General features: G+C 42.8%; 1 protein-coding gene across 2 annotated transcripts in view; it reads right to left on the minus strand.

Moving 5' to 3' along the window:
- LOC126281529 (xylosyl- and glucuronyltransferase LARGE2s-like) overlaps positions 1-24,774 on the minus strand; it is a 134,109-nt gene that overhangs the window by 42,216 nt on the left and 67,119 nt on the right. For both annotated transcript variants that reach the window (XM_049980575.1, XM_049980574.1), the window contains 2 exons: positions 7,396-7,551; positions 7,139-7,318 (listed from right to left, as the gene is read on the minus strand). In XM_049980575.1, coding sequence (XP_049836532.1) covers positions 7,139-7,318; positions 7,396-7,551 — 336 coding nt within the window. The remainder of the gene's footprint in view (positions 1-7,138; positions 7,319-7,395; positions 7,552-24,774) is intronic.

Raw genomic sequence — 24,774 nt, forward strand, 5'->3', positions numbered from 1 at the left:
CATGGCCGACATCCATGATGAGGGTTTCACCCCATATGAACATGTCCATACAGCTGAGCTTTGCAGGTACCACCCGGCATGCTGGATCCAGGGCTCCTTGGGCTGTGGGGCCAGGGATGGAAGAGACTAAGTGGCTGCCACCTATGGAGGAAATCCACTGGGCTACAGTCATGGACAGGGATGGTCCTGCAGATGCTCACAAACACAGTGAGTGCATTCACAGTGGTGGACGTTTCCACTGCTCTTACCATTTTCTGTTTAAACATTTGCATCATACGCTCTGCTCTGTCACTGAAGAACAGGTGAAACAGCAAACTAAACAGGTGCTTGATGCCACTGCAGGTGCAGAACTGTTTGGAAGCATCACCAGGAATTAGGGCCCATTAGCCAACACGATGGTGACGGAAGTCCTTAAATGGCAAAAGTCTGGATGGATGTACTGAAAGTGGTGTATGTGCAATTGGTCACTATGCTGACCGTATATGGGTAGTCACAATAAGCATTCATGACAACAGCCACATAGAGCCCAGCAAAGTCCAAGTGAATGCTATTCTAGGGGCGATGGGAGATGGGGCAAGGAGTGAGAAAGACTGGAGAAGAGAAGTCTGGTTCCAGGACCAAACAGAACAGCTGTGCACCATGGCCTCCAAATCACAGTTAAGTCCTGGCCAGTAGGCTGGTTGCCTTGCACAGGCTTTCAACTGTGACTTACGCCTACGCCCATGATGGAGGAACTGCAAAACTTGAAGATGCAGGGTAGACAGGATGACAACACAGTGAGTATCTGCCTCCAAATCAAGCATGAGAATGTTGGAAATGACTTACAAATGGTGAAAGAGCCCAGGTCCGGAGTTCAGGAATGGCAGACTTTGAAAAATATGTAGTGCATGACATGCTGTAAGGCAGTCAGAGCATGTGATGCCAGAGATGTTGCAGCTGTAATGGGAAACTTGTCCAAGGTGTGCTGCCATTCCACATCAATGCAGCAACAGATTTCCTGTTTGTCAAACACCAGGTTGGGTCCCCAGGATAAAATAGGGGATGTGAGGGAGAAAGGGGCACACAACATGGCACTGAGAGCAGACGATACTTCAACTGCATGAAAGCGTGCTCACAGGCAGCCAACCCTGAAATTCCCTTTTTCTCCAACTGGTTGAGTGGAAGCATAATGTGGGACACTTGTGGAAGGAATTTAGAACAATAATTTATCTTTACCAAAAATACCCGTAGCTCCTGTTAGTGTTCGGGAAGGAATAAATAGTCAGTGGCAGAAACATTGTGATCAGTAGGCTGTTTCACTTCTTTATTCAGGTAGTAGCCAAGGTATTCCACTTGATCCTGAAAAAAACTGGCTTTTGTGTAAGTGGTATTTGAGCCTTGCATCACACAATGCAGTAAAGAAGGTAAAAAGGTTGCACAGGGCATCCTAATGCCTGTGACACATCATCGAGATTGTTGGTACATGCAGGGATGCACATGGTTTGCTGTTCCAGGTATTTTGGAGGACCGCTGGAGTGGAAGAGATCCCAAAGGCCAAGCAGTTATATCTGTATAAGACAAAGGTAGCATTGACAACCACAATGTATTGTGATTCCTCATCCAATGGGATCTGCAAATAAATGTTGGAAAGTCTATCTTATAAAAATATAGCTCCAATATGCTTCATGAGGAGAGCCTCTTGATGTGGAAAGGGGTAGGTTTCAACTGGTGCCCGGGCCCTAATCATTAATTTAAAATCCTCAGATAGCTGGAGATAACCATTGGGTCAAGCACCCATTTTCAACAGGTTCAATGGCGCCAGCTTCGTGGCGGTGATTGAGTTCTTCACCAAAGGCCATCCATAAGAAGATAGGAATAGAAAATAGGACATGCCTGGCAGAAACAGAGTACTGCATCCAAACACAATGAGATACAAGCCTGGAAATTTGTGGCACTCTCCAGGCCAGGTGCGAACAAGGGCGCAAAGGCAGCACACAGGTTGTCTAGCTCCTAGAAAAGAACTGTGTGAGATGACCTGAACCTTATAATAAATGATGGAAAATCCTATCAGCAAGAAGGCATTCAAACCAAAATGACTATTTACAACAAACAGAACTATCAGCTGTGTGACCTTCATATGTGCAGCAGCTATCGAGAACTGACGTCAGAGAGGCAACCAATGTATGAGAGGATGGGGCCAAAGCAGGGACAACCAGACGTACTTGTGCCTGGATGTTTATCAGGTAAACAGCAGCTGCCTTTGTCCACCGGAAATCTGACATTCTGGTCTGCAATCCTGAAATGAGAAACAACTTAATAGTGGAAAGATCGCTCTGGGAAACAACTGCCAGAAGTTCATGCACTGATGCATGTGGGGAGTAGGGGCCCAACTGTCCTAATGGTTTTCGACAGACAGTCCAGAGATCCCCATCTTTCCCATAATGGGCACAGTGCATACCCAGCGATTTGGACAGTGTGCTGTGAAGCAGTCAGGACACGACAGGAGGCCCTGCTGCTGACACCTATAGAGTGCGATGGGCCACAGACCCATCTGAAATCAATTAATCAGGATGCCTCTTACATCAAGGAAATTACTTACGATAATTCTGTCCCTGAAGTGGAGGCTGGATCATTATCTGGGATGGAGCCATGAGATGACCATCTGCTGTCTGTGCAATCTTGAACAAGTGCTTCATTTTCAAAATATCACTCAAGGAAGGATTGTCCAAATGGTGAGCTGGCGTGTGTACTTCCTACTCATGAGCAACCTGGACCACCACATCTCGAATCAAAGATTTAGTATATGAATCCTGGTTCATACAAGTGAAATCACAACAGCCACTCAGTGCTTCGCAATCCGTCACCCGTTCATATTGGAACTGTAAAATAATACTTCAAAAACAAGGAACATGTCTCCTCAACGGTCAGTTCAACGGATTTGAAAGTGGAGCCAACTGTATGAAAATCGTTTTCAGGGAAGCTCCAGAAAGGAAGGGCGGCCATTGGAGAACATTGTAGCGGCGCCACCGTTTAAGATGTGAAAAGGTTAGCTTCAGTGCAATATTTCAGAGAACAGAAGTTACAGCCAGGTGCAGGCCTGTTGACAGTAAGTTATGCTACTAGCTGTTGTGAAGTAGAATGGAGGCCACAGGGCCATAGACCTGCTGAAAAGAGTAAACGCAACAGTGTGCATGGCGCAAGTTACGGGCAGAACAGACCCACTAGCCCAACACAGGAGTTATGAGTACGGGACTCGGAGCGGCGCATTAGCTGCGTATAAATAGGCACCGGTTCACTAATAAGGCATTCAAGTGTGACAACTCTCCTGGATTGCAGAGCGTGTAACACCACCAGCTATACGCAGCAGCAGATGGGGTGCCAGCATTCCAGTCCACAGCAGGTCACTGGTTTGACGCTCTGAGACCAACACAGGGTCGGCAGCCAGCCAGTGGCAGACCATGTCACAGCTCACTCCTGTGGGCAGTCTTGTTGGGTCTCAACACATGGCAGAGGCATCCCGAGGTGAAGGGCCACAGATCTGGATGCCAGCTCGCTGGCACTTGACGTCGCTGCAATCTTAGCCACACCGGCGAGGAAGCTTCTGCGGGACTCATTGCAGCTCCCTGCGAGCGGTGGTGAGGCAACAGAGACAGAGACCGCAGAGTCGATTGCTGGCGCATCCTGACACCATCACAACTCTGTGGCCATACAAGGCCGACACACCGCAAAGCGTTGGACAGGTTACTGAGGCAGCCATTCCCCTCCAAGACATTTCACAGACAGGGAAATGGTGTCCTCAGCACTGCGTGACCTGGTAATGCAGACCAAGAGGAATGGGGGCACTGCAACTGGAAATAATAAATCACTTGGGAAGCTTGGACGAGTTTTAGTAGGGCGCATCCTGACAGTTTCCATCCACGTCCCAACTTCCCACTACAGCATCATCAGAAACCCATAAAGCTGAAAAGTGCTGTTTCAGCCACTGCATATATGTGTCCCAATGCTATTTGGTGTCATTAAACAGCAGAAATGGGGATGGGCAGCTCTGTCTGGGGAGGGAGGGGGGGGGGGGGGTGGGCACCCTGAACCTGTAGCTGCTGCTGTTGCTACACAAGTTGAGCAAGATTGGTGGCATCACAGTGAATTGCCTGAGAGTAAACAGGTGGACAAAAATCATAGAAAGACAAACAACGGAGATGGCAAAGCAGAAAAAGTCCAGCAAGTGAAATGAAATCAAAATCCTAAGATGTTGCAGATTTAGAACCAAGACAGTGATGTGTAGCAAGATCATTACAATAGCACAGAGAAATTGTGACTGACTGTCCACCTACCGTGCTGCTGGCTTTAAGGGCAGCTGTGAGCTCTGATACGGCAGCAAGGCAAGTGTGTCGTCACAGCAACACTTGCAGCAGTGACACCAATGCCTGCAGATGTAGTAGCACAGTCTAGTGGCTGTCATCAAATTCCATGCCTTGTGACTGGCCTTCAAATTCACCAGACCAGGATACCAGAGGCTACTCATGTATTAACCACAGATTAACTAATAAAAATAAACAAGCATTTGTGGCTTCATCACACTTGCATAGTTATAAAAGGAGACTTTGACTGTCATGTAGCATCAGTCAGCACTCTGTTACACTCGTCAAAGTGTAAGCAGCAAGTGATTTAAATGTACTGTGTAACTTTGTTTAGAGTCAGGTTTGAGATATGTTCTGGGATGCACCTCCTGCAAGCAGAAGAAGTCAAAGCCATATAGATTTGTCATCAATCACGTAGTTATGAGTGATGATGCTGTGAGGGAGAAAATTCAAGGCTGGTCACACAGATTTACATGATGATAGTTGTTGAGGAAGACATTCAGATATGACTGATCTGCTCGTGCAAAATGTTGATGAATTTGTGGGTGTGAGACATCAGTTCATAGTTTCAAAAATGTCTGAAGATGGGCCTCAGATTTCATAGACATCTCTCTCGGAGACAATAAGGTCATAAGTTTTGTGCACATTGGATATCAAAATACCCAATTTTCACAAACCTGAAAAATGTGTGTGGCCTTGATGTCCCTTAAGCACTACCACAATGAGGGGGAGGAATTTGTAAATAAAATTCATGACTAAAAGAATACATATCACCAATTTATGTAACTGTTTTGGCTCGATGGGATATGAATCCACCAACTTCTGTGCGGATGCACAATTACGTTCGATTGCTGTGGAGATCTCAAAGTAGCGAGCATGGAGGACACGGACGGGGACTGTGGGTAGTTGGTGATCAGTGGGAGTGCGGGTCAGCCGGGAGGCTGCCAAGATAGTCTGCACAATTGCAATAAACACTGAGTCCAGATGGCACAGTGGTTAATGCATCTGTCTAATAAGCAGGAAATCCCAGGTTTGAGCCCCAGTCCAGCACACATTTTCACTCATAACCGTTGATTCTGCATATAGTTCTGATGCAGCTGAATTTAACAGTTTCTTCCCTTTACTTTACTTTCTTCCCCCTCCACCTTCCATTTACATACTTTATCAACTAATTTACTAATTTTGAATAACATGTTTTCTTTTGCTACTGGCACAGCTTTCACTAAAGTGAAGCATCCTTGAAAGTAACAAAAAACAACCTCTGAATATAATTTTGCTGAAAACTGCAGTGTTCAAGGGGGTTTTCCTGGACCAACAGTCAGTAATCAATAGCTGTTTCACACACAACCATACACAGACAAATAGCAAAGAAGTAATAAAGTTCTTCAAAGCCTGTTTAATTCCACTTAAACAATCAATAATTCACTGATTCTGGCAAATTTGCCTTAATGTATAAATCAAATCTACTGCTTTCATTTTCTGCAGATTTCATCAGATCTACTGTACAAATATCAGAAAAAATGGCCAAATGGTTGACTCTTACCCTAATCCACGCACATGTGAAGCGAAATCATCAAATACATATACATCCAGTCAAACATGATGCTAAACCAAGCCTTTTCGCAATCATTTTGGACTCACTTTCAGGTGCTTCAAATTCTACTTTACAATTCTTTCAAATAGCTGTCACTGCCGCTGCATTGGACAACTCACTCTCCTGTCAGTTCTAGAGAAATTCTCCAAGATTTCTTCCTGTATACAACCCCAACAGCTTGCCTCTCAAAAACAAATCTTAGTCAATGGCCTTTAACTATAAATGAAGATGAAAACAGCAATAAAATACCACAGCAGCAAATACACTTAGAGACTCCAACTGAGCAGGCCAAACATTGAACAGATACTCCATGCTCAGTGTTGAAATAGGGCTCTGCGCATTAACTTGCCAATATCACACAAGTATCTGAGGGACAGCATGTCTAAACACATCTGGGGCACACCGAAGTTTGCTAGGCAGCAGATGTTAGTAAGTTAGAGTACCTGGCAGAAAGGGTAGTGACATGCTGAAATACATATAGAGGACAGAGTGACAGGGCAGAAGTGCATGTTCACATGCCTACAATTATCAAAGTGTTAAACAAATGATTGCATCTTCCTTACTCCATCTGTCTCCATAAGATTCCACATCCAAGAAATCCACATTCAACAAGCTGGTAAAAACTAAAGTTTCTTCTTGATACATATATGCAGAATTTTTTTCTCATATCTGTACCCCTAGTTTACTGCAGTTTAGTTTGTTAAAGGGTTCTGCAATACTCTCACTGTTATTTACTCACTGACTTTTACTCTGATAACTATATTTTGGAACTTTTTCCCCAATTTTAACTCTCATGTATCCCCTGTTTATCTAGATTGTTTGCAGCTCTGTATTTTGGTGTTCTTTTTTTTTTCAGTTTTCTCACAATTATTAGTATATCTTTTCTAACAGTTTTCATTTCACTCCTTCTGCAGACTTTCAAATAATATGAAGGCCATTTCATTTAAGATCTGTTCTAATCTTTTTTTCTGATTTTCAGGTAATTCTACAGCATTTTTATCACATTTTTCTCTTTCTGGTTTTCCTACAGCCTTTTTTACTAATTCATTCATTCATTCATTCATTCATTCATTCATTCCGTTCCATTTGTTTCGTTCAGAGTCACATTTTTTCTAGAGCATTATATCCCTACATAAAGTCAAGACTTTTATTTCTTAACTGCTATTGACAAAATGGAAGTTGAACACAAATGGAAATAACATCTTACTTTATATGGTGTTGTTGCTGTTCTCCATCGAGCATAGTTGGTAGGTGCATGGCCTTTTGTCCAAACATGATATCTGAATGTAAAAAGAGTACCCATATCCAACATGTTCAACAATTCTGCCTTACTCTTTGGAAATGATATGCGGTAACGCTGTGTTTCAAAGGCTGGCACAACCAAAGCCTGCATTGGAAAGACAATCATTAGGACTGGTTAATTAAAAATGAGATATCATTTGCATATATTTGTTACATAGTCACCTTCTTCGACGATTCTAAATTCAAAAGCTGAATAGATTTCTTCAAATACTGATAAAGACCAAACATTGGTAAGAAATCAATGTCGGCAAGAAACACGTATGGTGTATTCACTTGCTGCAATCCCACATTACGGAGAAAATTGATTGGATAGAAGCTCTGAAACAAAATGTAAGAAGAGTGGTTAAAAATATTTCACAGCCTTAAGAAAATACACGTGAAGCACAATTAACAACTGGAGTATCTAGATTAAAAATCTGTTAGAATGATCATACTTCAGAATAACAATTAAAATTTGTTGATACTTGAAAATGTGTTTGATACAAAAGTGCAGTCGGCAAGGTAAAATGACATCTAAAATCCAAAGAATTCTAATAATGAAAAATCCAGGATGGAATGTAACAATATTATAAAAAATACAATAGCTACTCACCTTATAGCAGAGATGCTGAGTCACAAACAGGCACAACAGAAAGACTGTAGGAAAGTGAGCTTTTGGCCAACAAATCCTTTGTTGAAAATAGACAGCACAGCACAACACACACACACACACACACACACACACACACACACACACACACGGCCACCGTCTCTGGCTGTTGGGCGAAAGCTCACTTTTCAACAGTCCTTTTGTTGTGCCTATCTGCAAGTCAGCTTCTCCGCTATATCGTGTTTAAACAATTGGGGATTCTAACAGCATCACGTGCACATGTCTATCTATCTGTGATGCATGTCAAGATGAGTATCAGCAACTATCTCATGAACAGCAGACTCATGTCATGGAACAAAAGCCAGACTAAACTTAGACTTACCAAGAGTAAACAAACAAAAACCACAAAAAAAGCACTTTCTAACTGGATTAAAATTGTACTACCCAAGGAGATTAAACAGGCAACTAAAATCCCAATATTTAAAAACTTAGTTAAAGCATAGTTCTTAAACAATATAAGCATTACTTAGAAAACACAGAGTAGGGAATGGTAAAAAAATTAACATTATTTAATTAAAAACAGTTACTCTAGAGTGAACTGCCATAGTTTAATGATTCTTACTGTAAAATTCTATACATTTTTCCATTTTCTTGAGTCAAGCTCCTTTTGCCCTTTCCCCAATCAGGTCATGTTTGCTATGCAGTGTAAGCTGCACATAGGCACTAGGAACGCATCTGTAAGTTCAAAACAAACACAAGAACAGGGATCTTCCCTGCACTAGGAGTTTCAGTTCTTCCACTTGTGAGCTGAACCCACAATAGTATGACACTCATATTAACAGGAAGGTTTCTTTCTGTATTACCTCCTGCCTGCAGTGGAGAGTTTTCAGTGGAAGGGAGTCAACCAAGGGATTTGCTGGTAACCTGCCCAGGCAATGCGTGCATACCTTCATTAAGGTCATCATCTTATCCACTTGGCCTGACATTTTGGAACCGATCTTTTTGGTCTGTTGTGTTTTGGGGACCGTGTTTACGCTGTTTTAACAGAATCACTTTACTAGTTGACTGTCCACTATGAGGGTAGGCAAACTTGTTACATCAGTGGCACAGGTTTGCAGCTATATTTACATCTGCAAGTTGTTGGGCTTTACTCAGCTGTTAATGTTTTATTGCCAACACTTGTCTTTGGTACAGGCTTTCACAATGCTCTGAACAAATGTGATTTCACAAAAGTAACAGGCTGTTGGCCATAATGAATTGTGTAATCTTCATTGCCTGGATTTCCTTCTATTCTTGGAATATCAGACATTCTCTGCTGCAAAATGTACAGTTTAGGAAGCAACAACACAAACGCATAGGGCACTGCATCGAGTCTGTGATTCATGGACATCGAACTGCATCTTTGACATGTGGTCAGACCTTTGCAAAGCACAGCAGTGTGACCAGGGAATTAACACTTAAAGCAGTGCATAGGGTTAGGTATGTAGGACATACCTTTAAGGCCAATAAAACTGCTGCAGTGTACTCAGACAACTTTGGTAAACTGAACATAAAAATAAAAGATTGTGCCTTCTCGAACTCATGATTTACCCTTTTCAAAAAATGCTTAACTTTGGCGACAGGGGGTTACAATACAATAACTTCGCAGTCTGCAGCTCGCCATTGGTAGTTCCCAAATAATTCGGCCTTTGATAACTGATTTACTTGGATACATTTCATTGCCTCAACCAGGAGTGTAAACGTATGCAGTCTATTAATAGATTGAAGACTCTGTAAGTCCCCCTAAATCTTTATTTCTGTAGAAGGGCAAATTTTCAAGTAATAGCAATGAAAAGATTATCTAGCAAAAGATGTGATCAATTACTAATAGTGTTTCTTCTGATATTGGCAGATGTCTCAGGTGGACTAGTTGTGGGAGGTCTCCTTGGAGTTTGAATCTTAATACTTACCTTAGATCAATCCAGACAGCTTCAGGAATTTGAACTGAATGTATCCTTTACAGGGATTCCACAAGCATCTGGGACAATAAAGAGTCCACCCAGACAGAGTCCGATTTACCTGGGGCGGCCTCATAAAACTGAGGTATGGTAGGTTCCCCAAAGGTTGCCTGTTAGCAAATGTTTCACCTCAACATCCACCCACTACATCAGCATATAGCAGGAGGTTGAAGGTATTTTGAAAGAGTTTTGTACCAACTTCCCAACGTGGGGAGTTAAGCCAAGATCACTATTCCTTGTGACACATAACTGTACACCATCACACTACATGGTGGTTGCTGAAGCATGGTCTGAGCTTCCACTAACCAGCTCATGAAACTCAAGTTTGACAAACCCATGCCCAGTTAATGAAGGCTGAGTTTCCTGAGGCGCCTGCCATTTGGAATCACTCGGGACACAAGGAGGGGTCTTATTGAATGCCCCAGACATGACAAGCACCATCCCCTGCCAGGGCAGGACCTATAATACAACAACATGGAAAATCAGTGGAGAACATCAAGAGATAGGGGGACGAGATAGGGTGGGTATAGGAGCAGAGAGCAGAGGGGGGGAGGGGGAGGAGGGGGCTGAGGGGAAACAGAATGTACTCTCAAATGGTTCAAATGGCTCTGAGCACTATGGGACATCTATGGTCATCAGTCCCCTAGAACTTAGAACTACTTAAACCTAACTAACCTAAGGACATTACACACCACCCAGTCATCAAAAATGTCCTCTCACTTGGATTAGAGTAAAAAGCTATCAGCTGTGACATTGTTGCAGAAGCTTTCATCAGGAAAACAACATAAAATGTACACAATGGTAACCAGAGAGGTCTCAATCCTCCTAGTGAGTATATTGCTGCTACAGTCCTACCAAACTAGCCAAAATCTGATAATGGAACTCAGGAACTTATCTTAATAATGACTGACAAACATATAAGCCACAAGACAGCATAAGATAGTATAAACCATGCATAATGTAGGGTGATGACATTACAATGGAACTCTGCTGCTTTTTGCCACTGTCCACATCCAAAAGTTTGCTAGTTTTTGCTATATTACTTACTGTACACTTCACGCTGGCAGTGTCAAGTGCCAAAGAAAGATGGCTCCAGGGACAACTGATTCATCAATACAAACACTACAATATACATAACTGAATAGAGATCATATCGTCCACCTCATGCCGTAAGAAATAATCTGCAAACGAGGAGTCACAATACAATTGATAAATGTCCACAAAAGCCTTATTCATGCAGTTGGTGCAAGATACTTAATCTCTAAGTAGTATCATACTTATTTCCCCTATCATAAAATATCATTGCAGTAAGTCAATTGTGCAAGAATGCTTCCTGTATGGTCAACTTTAGCATAGTCACATTGCCAGAGATTTAGTGCACACAGTCTGGTGTAGTGGGCAGTGTCACTTGCCAGCTTGCTGTGGATCACCAGTTTGAACCTGATCAACAGGACTTATTTGTTATCAATTCTGAAAGGTCCTTGAAATATCTTTTCACAGTGTAAGTGACAGCTCTCTGCTCTCATGCCCCCGGTACTATTGGTGATAAAAAGGTAGTGTCGAAAGTTTTGGATAGTTCTTTGGCTAGAGACCATTTGTATACCCAACAGAATGATCATGCCAGTGTCACTATCCCACAGTACAGGGTCGAAGTATGAATATTACACACTTCCTCCTGCTTAGGCATAAGGAACAAATTTGTTGGTTCTTTTTGCATCTGACATGGTCTACAGTGGGCTTGATGGGATTAAGGTGACACCATTAGTTCATGGCAGTTCCTCAGAAAACCCAAAAAATGTTTTTTTCTTTTTTTTACTATATTTTTTCCATCACCAGAGAACCAAAACCTAGTCGAAGATTCCAAGACGGCCATGGACAGCAAATGGCTGTAATTTTTATGATATATTCTTAAGATCCCGGTCTCGAACAACCTTGAAAATTTTCTTGATATCTTTATCCCTTTCCCAGGTACAGAGATTCAAAGTTATCCAACTCACACATGTAAAATATGAACATAAATATTAAATAAATTGATTAAGGCAAGTATACCTGTGATAAACCCATGACTTATTTAAACTGAGCGGTATACCTATGAATGAATAAATCAATTATGCATTTGTGGGAATTCATGGGCAGTTACTGAGCAAAACACAAAAAAGTGCTTTTCATCATTTTTTCACTGACAGCAGCAGTGGACCAAACCCTAGTCATGATGCCAAGAGGGCTATGCACAGCAAATGGCTGTAACTTTTACAATATATCCCTAAGATTCTGGTCTCAAACAACCTTGAAAATTTTCTAGCCATCTTAATCCATTTCTGAGATACAGAGGTTCAAAGTTCCAAAACCATGCATAGAAAGTGCACTGCGAGGCAAAAATGTAGTTTATAAAGTGATACAGCACAGAGAAATATGATGTAAAGTATCTCCGTTATCATCAGAAAGGTTCTGGGAAGCCCACATTGTAGTGCTGAATCACAAGCAAAATTTTGATGCACGTAAAATCTAACCTGAGGAGTAAAATTAGCTTTGCATTATTTCAGTTTCACATAATTAACAAAATTTTACTGAACCATCAATCGTCTTCTTCCCCCCCCCCCCCCCCCCCCCCCCCTGCATGAGTGACATACCCTGCTGTGGCAGGGAAAAGAAGAGATCATCATAGATAGTGAGAGAACAGTGCTAGGAAAGGAGTGAAGGGAGATTTTGATAGTGGTAGAGGATTAAAGAGAAGAAGAAAGTGAAAGTTGGCGAGAGCCAGTGATAATGGCGGACAGAGTCTATGACAAATGACAGTGGCAACAAAGAGGGGAGAGACAGAGGGACAGTGAGAAGAGAAGTGGGAAGGAATGAATGAGATGGTAGTAGTAAGAGAGAACAAGAGAAAGACAGTGACAATGAGAGGAGACAGTATTAAGAGTAGGACAAGAAAAGGCAACTGTGGCTCTGAGACAGGAAACAGTGATAGTTGGAAACCCACAACGAGATAATGACAATGAGTTAGGCTGAATGAGTAAGCAAGAATGGCCAGTTGTGTGTAAATGGGCATGAGAGACTAACAGCGAAGGACTAGAGGGTGTGAACGAGTCGCAGTTAGGGCAGCTTGCAGAGTGTGAGGTCAGTTGCATGTTAAAAACTGACCCTACATGTTCACATGCCAATATTTTTATGAAAATTTTTAAATGTGCTGAGAAATGTAGAATGAGACAGCTGGTACCCCCACTTTCCAGTCAGAGCCTTTTAATAAAGAGGAGCATATTTGTCTTTTTCATGCTCCAAAAGGAACATTTTTCTGCTGAACAACAGACATTTGGAGGATGGAAGACAACATGCCCAGCACGTTTCCACCACGGACGCTGTGGACACATTGTATGCTACTGCAGAGAAAGAAGAGGACTGTTTGATGACCATTACACAACAAGATGTCAACTCACACCAGTCAACTGCTGATGATTATAGTCAACCTATGGGATGGAGCTCATCAGCATAAACCCTGGATGAGGTCATCTGCCAACATGCCAGAGATGTTCCCCATCACTGTACAGAAGTACCAGCTACTTGCTTAGTTGCCAACATCTGGAAAACTACGTATGACAACCATCTATGTAGGTGAGGCCAGCAAGATAGAAATCCTCCATGGGTGACAGTTACCAAGATGATGGGATATCTCACTGACAGCCAACCTGTCCAGGCAATGTTGGAGTCAATTACACCTTTTTGTGTAATCTTGAATGCTTATCGTCACCAGCTAAAGAAGGCTATCTTCTGTGATACGAAAATAACGGCGATGAAGGTCACAAATAGGAAGTACATTCAGCCAAAGGAACATTAGTTGCAAGAATAACTATCAATGACATAAAACAGAACTTTGAATTTGTCATTTTACCAAAATGTAGCCATTATGTGATTCTCGGATAAGACTTCTTGTACGCATTACAAGCAGTCATAGACTGGAAGAGCAGAGTTCCAGACTGATGAAGCTCTATTCAAACAAGCATACGTAACAAAGAACATGTTGGGTAGTTGTTTGTCATTCAAGACTTCGTTATCTTGCCGTCATCAACGAGACGAGTTAAGAAAAGTCATCATTTGAGATGCTCAGTTAAACAGAGGAGCTTTCACCAATTTCATAAGGTTACTCAGGCTCACAGAGATAATCATAAGCATTGTAAATGGACAAGGAGGGCTTTGGGTCACTAATTGCCATGAGCATCCACAACTCATTCCTAAAGGTTTGTGTGTTGTAACAGCCAAAGCAGTACAAGAAGAACAGTGTAATCTCACCAGTGAAGAATCATGCTCTGCTATAACTGTAGGCAATGCTGGGGAGGAAGCTACTATTGAAATGCCAATAGGATCTGGCCTGACTGAGCAGCAATGTCATTGCGTGATGGCCTTTCTGCACCAATTTTCAGACATTTTTAAACGTGGAGTGGGTAGGAAACCAGTGTGGTCGTGATAATAATAATAAACCTGAGAATTCCAGGTGTTAAGAGAAAGATGGTGTCAAGAAACTCCTGCAAAATTACTGGTGAATGGTGCGGAAAAAGGGGCGAGGGGGGGGGGGGGGGGAGGAAGGTGTAAGTATACCTGGTGCAGAAGGGAGGAGGGGGGAAGTGTACCAAAATACTAACTTTCCTTTCCTCTCGGTTGAAGTATATTAGGCATAAACAGTTGTTTAACTGCAGTTTTTGAACAATGATAATTTATTTGGAATAACAACATTATGAAAAGGAAAGTTGCTATTCACCATACAGCAGAGATGCTGAGTCACAGATAGGCAAAACGAAAAGACTGTTACAAATAGAGCTTTTGGCGTTACTGGCCAAAAGCTTTATTTATTACAGTCTTTTTGTTATGCCTATCTGTGGCTCAGCATCTCCGCTATGTAGTGAGTAATGACTTTGTTTTTCATAATATTGTTACATTCCATCCTGGATTTTCCATTGTTTGATTTTATTTTGAATAATATTAATATAATTAACATACTTTGAAACATTAAGTATTTTAAAAATTTACACAATGGAAATTCCAGGCAGGAATATCAACAATGTAGGAAAAGACAAATTGCTAATTACTGTAAAGAAGACATGTTAAGTTACAGATAGGCACAAATAAAAGACACTTAAATAAAGCTTTTGGCTACAGCCTTCATCAGCAAAACAGAAACACACACCATTCATACGCACAAGTAAGACCACATCATGCACACATGACTGCTAACTCCAGCATCTCAGATTGGAATGCAACTATCATGTGGAATGCAAGAACCAATCTGAAAGGCAGGAAAGGGGATGGGACACTGGTGTGCAATGCTGTCTGGTGGAGTGTGCAGGGACTAGAATGTCAAAAGACGCGGTATCAGGAGGGCTTGGGGCACGTAGGTGGGGAAAAAAGGAGTGAAGTATAGTGGCAGGTAAAGATTGGCGGGTGCGTTCGAAGAGGGTGGCAAATAGACAGGATGGAACACGAGAATGGGATGGAGGCAACAGCACTGAGGGGGTTGGAAACTTTTAACTGAGGGGTGTGGGGACAGTATGTTACCATAGGTTGAGGCTGAGATAATTACGAGAACTGAGAATGTGTTTTAAGGATAACTTCCATCTGCAAAGTTCAGTTCAGAAAAGCTGGTGGTGGAGGAAAGGATCCAGATGGCTCGGGTAGTGAAGCAACTGTTGAAATCAAATATGTTGTGTTCAGTTGCATGTTGTGCCACAGGGTGGTCTACTTTTTTCTTGGCCACAGTTTGGCAGTGGCCATTCATCCTGGTGGGCAGCTGGTTGGAAGTCATACCACTATAAAAAGTTGTGCATGATTGCAGAGCTGGGACAGTGGCCAGTAAATAGCAGCCCGGGAGCTGCATGCAGCTCTTTGGCCACTCCAATGTGCCTCATTGATAAATCGACTCCGACTTCAGCTCTTGCCGAACTTTACGGCCACAATGAGGTTGAGAACTGACATTATAGAGGCACATATGCAGAGCATTGGTTGTTTTTGCATTGCAGTCATGTTAAATGTTTATTTGATGAAAGACAGTGAAAGAGAAAATCCTATATGCTCAGATTGTGTACTGTGTCATCCAAAATCGCTTGAAGTGTCTATATTCAGTCCAGGTCTCAAAGTTGGGCAGTGACTGTTAATTGCAGGCGAATGGGTATTGTTGGTGTTGTGCCACAGGCTGGGCACAGGGAAGGTACACACTATACATGCTAGTCAACAGAGCCAGTTATCAATGTGTTTAGTGATTGGAGCCAGGCGGGTCGGAAAAAGGCGCGCAGTTGATGAAAATATCTAATGGTATATTAACCTACTTGTACCTTTCAACAAGCTACAAATCTAACAGGTATTTCTGCTGTTAATTTAGTAAGCTATAAAAATTTTGTTACAGAGCTTTTATTTTTGGAGTATGACTCATATTTTATGAGCTACATGTAGGTAAATGCTCACTTTATTTGAATGTGAATTACCCACATTACCAGCTTTTTTTTAACTACTGCTGTATCAAAGATATGTGTCCTATAATGGATGATATTATTTTGCTACATATATATAAAATGAATGGTAAAGTAACAAGTTATTTTGTGCCAGAGACAATGTTTTGATACAAAAAAAGAAAAGAGATACGCTCTTCATTTGATTAATTTCTGTATCTTCACCTGTTTATTTCTATAAGTGATAGCTGGCGGACGTATGACTAGCTCCGCCATGCCAGTATTGTTTAAAAATGTGCATTCTAACTGTATATTAAAAAGTGTTATGATGTATGTATTTAACGCTGTCTCTGACAGTAGATAATCTCTTTTCATGCCAATTAATATCCTTTACAGAAAGGGCATTTCTACAGAAACAACGAAAATTTGTAGAAATCATCATTAAACTGCAAGATAAGTCATCAGATTCTATAAGACTATGTCAGATAATAATCAGGTTCATTAGTGAATATACAGATAGGTCTATTTTAATTGAAAAGTACCGATACAGAGAAAATTTCATTTTTGAATAACTTTTTTCATAAATTTTTAAATGCTATTCACAATGGACTCAAAGTAAATGTCCATTGTTGAAAACTCATTACAAAATGCAGTATGGCAAGATGTCGATAATCTGAGTTGGCAACAGTGGAGGAAAACAGGTCCCAGTCAGCCTTATTCATAGCCCATCTGCAAGGGCACCCAGAAGAGTGATGCTGTGGCAGTGACCGAAAGGTCGGAAAGTGGTCACTACCACACAGGTCGTCATGCACTCTCCATTGGACAGAAGGTAAGAGCCTAGAGCTGCAGATCGAAAGGTCTATGGCGGAGTACGTGGCGTGTGCCACACTGAAATGTGTGGAGGCACCATCTACATCACCAACTACATCTACATCTACATCTCCATCCATACTCCACAAGCCACCAGACGGTGTGTGGTGGAGGGTACCCTGAGTACCTCTATCGGTTCTCCCTTCTATTCTAGTCTCGTATTGTTCGTGGAAAGAAGGATTGTCGGTATGCTTCTGTGTGGGCTCTAATCTCTCTGATTTTATCCTCATGGACTCTTCGCGAGATATACATAGGAGGGAGCAATATACTGCTTGACTCTTCGGTGAAGGTATGTTCTCGAAACTTTAACAAAAGCCCATACCGAGCTACTGAGCGTCTCTCCTGCAGAGTCTTCCACTGGAGTCATCTCCGTAACGCTTTCACGAATACTAAATGATACTGTAACGAAGTGCGCTGCTTTCCGTTGGATCTTCTCGATCTCTTCTATCAACCCTATCTGGTAAGGATCCCACATTGCTGAGCACTATTCAAGCAGTGGGCGAACAAGCGTACTGTAACCTGCTTCCTTTGTTTTCGGATTGCATTTCCTTAGGATTCTTCCAATGAATCTCAGTCTGGCATAAGCTTTACCAACAATCAAGTTTATATGATCATTCCATTTTAAATCACTCCTAATGCATACTCCCAGATAATTTATGGAATTAACTGCTTCCAGTTGCTGACCTGCTATTTTGTAGCTAAATGATAAGGGATCTATCTTTCTATGTATTCGCACCACATTACACTTGTCTACATTGAGATTCAATTGCCATTCCCTTTACCATGTGTCAATTCGCTGCAGATCCTCCTGCATTCCAGTACAACCCACAGGCGGAGGCAGTTGCGCTATCAGCGCAGCCAAGACATGCTGCGGGACACCACCATCCGGTGGAAGATAAAGACTGCAGACGGTTAACAGCCTGTGGCGTCCACACCCGAACGGTAACAGCCTCTAAAGGTGTTTGCAGAGGGACAGACTCGCTGTGAAGGGAGTAAAGAACATAGATGCAGACATCACCAGATATCCTTTCATAAGCGGCCCGGTTCCTATAATAACCCCGATAGCCATGGAGGGCAGTGGTTCGCATTGCCGGAAACCAAGTTTCTTGTAGAGCAATACAGAGGAAAGGGTGAAAGCTGATAAGTTGTCGGAGCTCAGCTAGATGGTGGAAGAAACCACTGCAATTCCACTGGAGGATGATACTGCCCATGGCTGTGAAAGGCGTGAAGGGACTGGAGAGGCAGATTACGCGTCCTGGGCCCCTGCTGCCACTTATTCACAACCTGTGCAACAGCTATCCATCGAGTCTGAGGGACTGGCGAGATCCAGGTCCTCAGCGGACGCCAGAATCTCCACCTCATCCTCAGACGCAGAGTTGGAAGGTTGCGGTGGAACAGGTGCCACCACAATGTCAGTATGCTACGGAGACTTTTTCTTCGACTGCTTTGCACGCTGTGCCTTTGCTGGGTCTGGCTGGGAGGGCCTCACTGGGTCAGTCTCAGGGACGGATGACAACCGTGTGGTCCTACGACCAGCGACCGGTGGTTGATTCAGAAATTTGCGGGTGTCCACTTTGGCACTAGGCAAAGCTTGGGATGGGAGGGCCCCAAGGGACCCCTTCCTGGTGACAGTAGCCGAAGAAGTCTCACACTTCTACGGCTGGGAAGTGGGAACGAATGTCCCCGATGGTTGGGGTGGTATTGCTCCTGAAATAGATGGAGCAAGAGCAACAGGGAGTGAAGTGCCCCCTACTATCAAAGGGGCTGGTGAATTCTGACATAGCTAAGAGCAAACTGTATGTGAGGACATGGTAGAGGATCAAACCGGTGTTGCAGCAACGGCATAGGTTGATGTCATTGGCACAGGATGTAGCCGGTCATATTTCCGCCTTGCCTGAGTGTAGGTCAGGCCGTCCAGGGTCTTATATTCCATTATCTTCCTTTCTTTCTGGAATATCCCACAGTTCGGTGAGCAGGGGGAATGATGTTCTCCGCAGTTAACACAGATAGGAGGTGGGGCACATGGAGTATTGGGATGAGAAGGACATCCACAATCTCAACACATGATGTCGGAAGTACAGCAGGATGACATGTGCCCGAACTTCCAGCATTTAAACACCGCATCGGAGGTTATATCATCCCCATCCTCGTGATCCACCCTGTCTATTTGCCACCCTCTTCCAATGCACCCCCAATGTTTCCCTGCTTAGCTCCTTCACTCCTTTTATCCCACCTCCCTGCCTCACGCCTTCCTGATACTGTGCTTGTTGGAATTCTAGTCTCTGCAAACTCCACCAGAAGCGTTCGTCTCTCTCCCCAACCACACACCACTATCCCAACCCCTTACCCATCCCCCAGATTGGTGCTTGCATCCCACATGATAGTTGCATTCCAGCCCGAGATGCTAGAGTTGGTGGTAATGTGTGCCTCAGGTGTGCTTGCTTGTGTGTATGAATGGTGTGTGTTTCTCTTTTGCTGATGAAAACTGTTGCCAAAAGCTTTATGTAAGTGTCTTAATTGTGTCTGTTGGCCATTTAACATGTCTTCTTTACAGTAAGTATTTAAAATTTGTGATTTATGAAACTAAATTAAATTAATTTTCAATATTTGGTTAAAAACACAAAACTCCTGAGATCTTACAACAAAACTCCTGAAATTTCCTGAGATTTCCCTGTCGTCCCCCCCCCCCCCCCCAAGTGAAATGTAATTCCCTGTGAATTAAAGGTTTTCCAGAAGAATCACCATCCTGAAAACAGACCCCATGGTAAAACACAGTATCGACACTGGCAATCATCCACCAATTATTCAACACTCATACAGTGTCAACAACTGAAAGACAGATAATGTGGGAGGAAGTGGAGAAGATGGCTGCAAGATGACATTACTGAACCTCAAGAGAGTCCTTGGTTCTTTCCGATGGTCCTTGTGATGAAGAAGGAAGATGGTACATGACATTTCTGCATTGATTACCGATGACTAAATGAAATCTTGAAGAAAGCTCTTTCTCCATTGCTGCGCAATGATTGCAGCTGGGACCGCCTGAAAGGAGAAAATTATTTCTCAACTATGGGCATGCATACAAGCTATTAGCAAATCGAGGATAACAAAGCTGAGCAGCAAAAGACCGCCTTCAACTCCTGATGGCCTGTATGATTCATGCCATTTGAACTATGTAATTCTCCACTCACCTTCATAAGTGTGATAGATCACTTCAACACCTTAAATGGATGATGTGTCTTTGCTACATGGATGACAGTGTCAATTTCTGAAGACATTTGAAGGGCATCTAAGCTGCTTCACAGCTGTGTTGAAGTTCAGACAACAGATGTCAGCTTGAATCCAAAAATGTAACTCTTTACTTCACAAGAAATGAACGTCTTGGGGCATCCGTCACAATACACAGGAAAAAAAAGCAGTCAGATTTTGTAACTCCTCAGCATATCTTTGATGTGATAAATTGTGGTGGAATGTGTTGTGGTTGGCAGGAGAGCCAACATCGTGTTACTAGAGGAGGCCGAAAGGCACGCGATTTAGCTCACGCAGTTGGTGTGAGGTCTGTAACAGGACAAGAAAATTAGAATTTAGAAACAACGGACGTAGCTGGTGAAATACTTAACTTTAATCCATTAATGGTGAACGTCGCTCTTGGCATTACATGATTCACAGTATCAATAGTAACTGATAATGACGCCTTGCTAGGTCGTAGCAAATGACATAGCTGAAGGCTATGCTAACTATCGTCTCGGTAAATGAGAGCGTATTAGGCAGTGAACCATCGCTAGCAAAGTCGGCTGTACAACTGGGGCGAGTGCCAGGAAGTCTCTCTAGACCTGCCATGTGGCGGCGCTCGGTCTGCAATCACTGATAGTGGCAACACGCGGGTCCGACGTATACTAACGGACCGCGGCCGATTTAAAGGCTACCACCTAGCAAGTGTGGTGTCTGGCGGTGACACCACAGAATGTGCTCATACTACCAGAATGTGCTCATACTACCAGCAATTCATAAAGGACATCTAAATTAAGGCATTTCCTCTGCAACAATTACTGCAGTGATATGTAAAACTTCCTGGAACGGGATGCTAGACAGGTTTCTACACATCCTTTAGGAGGTACTAACATCTCCAGTTCTAGCATTCTATGATGAGGAAGCCGAAACAGAACTTCACACAGACAGTAGCAGTTATGGGGTAGGTGCAGTTCTAGTGGAAATTCATGAAGGTACTGAAATGTTGATAAATTATGCTTCCAGAGTATTTTCGAAGTACTACTCTACAACGAAGAAAGAGTGTCTTGTAGCTGTTTGGCTTATAATAAGTTACGGCCATATTCATTTGGCAAACTATTCACTGTTGTGACAGACTACCATTCTCTGTGTTGACTGGTTAACCAGAAGGATGCATTGGGTCAACTGGTGGGATAGACACAGAGGCTTCAGGAGTATGACATCACAGTGATTTAAAATAGCAGACACAAACACATGGGTGCTGACTGCCTTACAAGCAAATGATACAGCACTGTAGATGAAATCTCAGTCATTGCAGCATTAACAGGGTGTATACGACGCGGGACAACCAGAAGATCCAGGACAAACTCGGGAATTTTTTCATCTGGGAAAAAACCGGGAAAAACCCAGGAATTGTTTAGAATTCCGGGAATTTTTTATTGTTTTAGCTTTCAGTTAAATTTTTGTGAATCTGACTGGTAAGAACCAATACTCTAACAAAGGATATTACTGTATCCCACTACTGCAGAATAATACTGCAGCAACAAAACGTGCCCCCCCCCCTCCCCCCCCCCCCCCCCCCCCCCCCCCCCCGAGTCTCGTTTTCTAAAGTGCTCGGAAATTCTACATCAGTATATAAAACCATAAACGTTCAAAGGATTGATGTGTTTTACAGTGCTGAGGAAGAGTATACTGTCACTTAACACGGAAAAAGTGCATTTTCACCTGGGAAAAAGTGTATTTTTAACCGGGAAATCCTGGAATTTGTTTTTCCTTATCCGCGTATACACCCTGATTAATTGACACTGCTGCTTTACAAGAGGGAGATCTAGTACTGCTGAAAAACACAGATGCCTTGAAGGAGGAGGGATCGAACAAAGGAGAATTCCAATTACTAAACAGAGAATTGTATAAGAGGAACTATGGTCCAGTGGGGCAGAAATGGTTGCTCATCATCCTAGCTCATCTATGGCCAGCTATCCTGAAGTATTTCCATGATGCTCTAACATCTGGTCACCCAGAATTCTTGAGACTCTAGACAGGATCTGTCACAGGCAATACTGGCCAGTTCTCTATAAAGCTGTTAGACACACTATGTGAGTCACTATAAGAATGATGGCAACATAGGAACATACCACAATTACCATCTAGTACTAATCTCACCAATAGCAGCACCATTCCATCGAAGTGGCATCAGCCTCTTGGGGAATTTTCCAGAGCCGACAAAAGGGAATCGATAGATAGTAGTTTGCACTGACTACCTCAGTCGCTATGCAGTCAACAAAGCTGTGCTGACTGCCAAAGCTCTTGAAATTGCAAGTTCCTTGAAGAAAACATTATTTTCAAGTACGGAGGCTCTGTGTGGTGATCGCTGATCATGGAAAAGTTTTCCAATAAAAACTAATGTAATCTGACATTGCGACATCACCCACAGGATGGCAACTGCCTTCCTTCCACAGATGATGGCCTAACAGAATGCTTTAGAAACACAAAGGCCGATACCCACTTGAAATATGTTGATTTCAAACACAGAGATTGAGATACAATCTACATCTACATCTACATCTACATCTACATGACTACTCTGCAATTCACATTTAAGTGCTTGGCAGAGGGTTCATCGAACCACAATCATACTATCTCTCTACTATTCCACTCCCGAACAGCGAGCGGGAAAAACGAACACCTAAACCTTTCTGTTCGAGCTCTGATTTCTCTTATTTTATTTTGATGATCATTCCTACCTATGTAGGTTGGGCTCAACAAAATATTTTCGCATTCGGAAGAGAAAGTTGGTGACTGAAATTTCGTAAAAAGGTCTCGCCGCGACGAAAAACGTCTATGCTGTAATGACTTCCATCCCAACTCGTGTATCATATCTGCCACACTCTCTCCTCTATAACGTGATAATACAAAACGAGCTGCCCTTCTTTGCACCCTCTCGATGTCCTCCGTCAATCCCACCTGGTAAGGATCCCACACCGCGCAGCAATATTCTAACAGAGGACGAACGAGTGTAGTGTAAGCTGTCTCTTTAGTGGACTTGTTGCATCTTCTAAGTGTCCTGCCAATGAAACGCAACCTTTGGCTCGCCTTCCCGACAATATTATCTATGTGGTCCTTCCAACTGAAGTTGTTCGTAATTTTAACACCCAGGTACTTAGTTGAATTGACAGCCTTGAGAATTGTACTATTTATCGAGTAATCGAATTCCAACGGATTTCTTTTGGAACTCATGTGGATCATCTCACACTTTTCGTTATTTAGCGTCAACTGCCACCTGACACACCATACAGCAATCTTTTCTAAATCGCTTTGCAGCTGATACTGGTCTTCGGATGACCTTACTAGACGGTAAATTACAGCATCATCTGCGAACAACCTAAGAGAACTGCTCAGATTGTCACCCAGGTCATTTATATAGATCAGGAACAGTAGAGGTCCCAGGACGCTTCCCTGGGGAACACCTGATATCACTTCAGTTTTACTCGATGATTTGCCGTCTATTACTACGAACTGCGACCTTCCTGACAGGAAATCACGAATCCAGTCGCACAACTGAGACGATACCCCATAGCTCCGCAGCTTGATTAGAAGTCGCTTGTGAGGAACGGTGTCAAAAGCTTTCCGGAAATCTAGAAATACGGAATCAACTTGAGATCCCCTGTCGATAGCGGCCATTACTTCGTGCGAATAAAGAGCTAGCTGCGTTGCACAAGAGCGATGTTTTCTGAAGCCATGCTGATTACGTGTCAATAGATCGTTCCCTTCGAGGTGATTCATAATGTTTGAATACAGTATATGCTCCAAAACCCTACTGCAAACCGACGTCAATGATATAGGTCTGTAGTTAAATGGATTACTCCTACTACCCTTCTTGACCACTGGTGCGACCTGCGCAATTTTCCAATCTGTAGGTACAGATCTATCGGTGAGCGAGCGGTTGTGCAGATGTTCGTGTTTCAAATTCTGGAATATTCCATTCGTCTTCCCTGGTGAAGGAATTTCGGAAAACTGCGTTCAATAACTCCGCTTTAGCGGCGCAGTCGTCGATAACAGTACCATCGGCACTGCGCAGCGAAGGTATTGACTGCGTCTTGCCGCTTGTGTACTTTACATACGACCAGAATTTCTTCGGATTTTCTACCAAATTTCGAGACAATGTTTCGTTGTGGAACCTATTAAAGGCATCTCGCATCGAAGTACGTGCCAAATTTCACGCGTCTGTAAATTTTAGCCCATCTTCAGGATTTCGCGTTCTTCTGAACTTCGCATGCTTTTTCCGTTGCCTCTGCAACAGCGCTCGGACCTTTTTTGTGTACCACGGGGGATCCGTTCCATCTCTTACCAATTTATGAGGTATGAATATCTCAATTGCTGTTGCTACTATATCTTTGAATTTGAGCCACATCTCGTCTACATTCGCATA

The sequence above is a fragment of the Schistocerca gregaria genome, chromosome 7 (assembly GCF_023897955.1).
Source record: "Schistocerca gregaria isolate iqSchGreg1 chromosome 7, iqSchGreg1.2, whole genome shotgun sequence".
Classification (NCBI taxonomy): domain Eukaryota; kingdom Metazoa; phylum Arthropoda; class Insecta; order Orthoptera; family Acrididae; genus Schistocerca; species Schistocerca gregaria.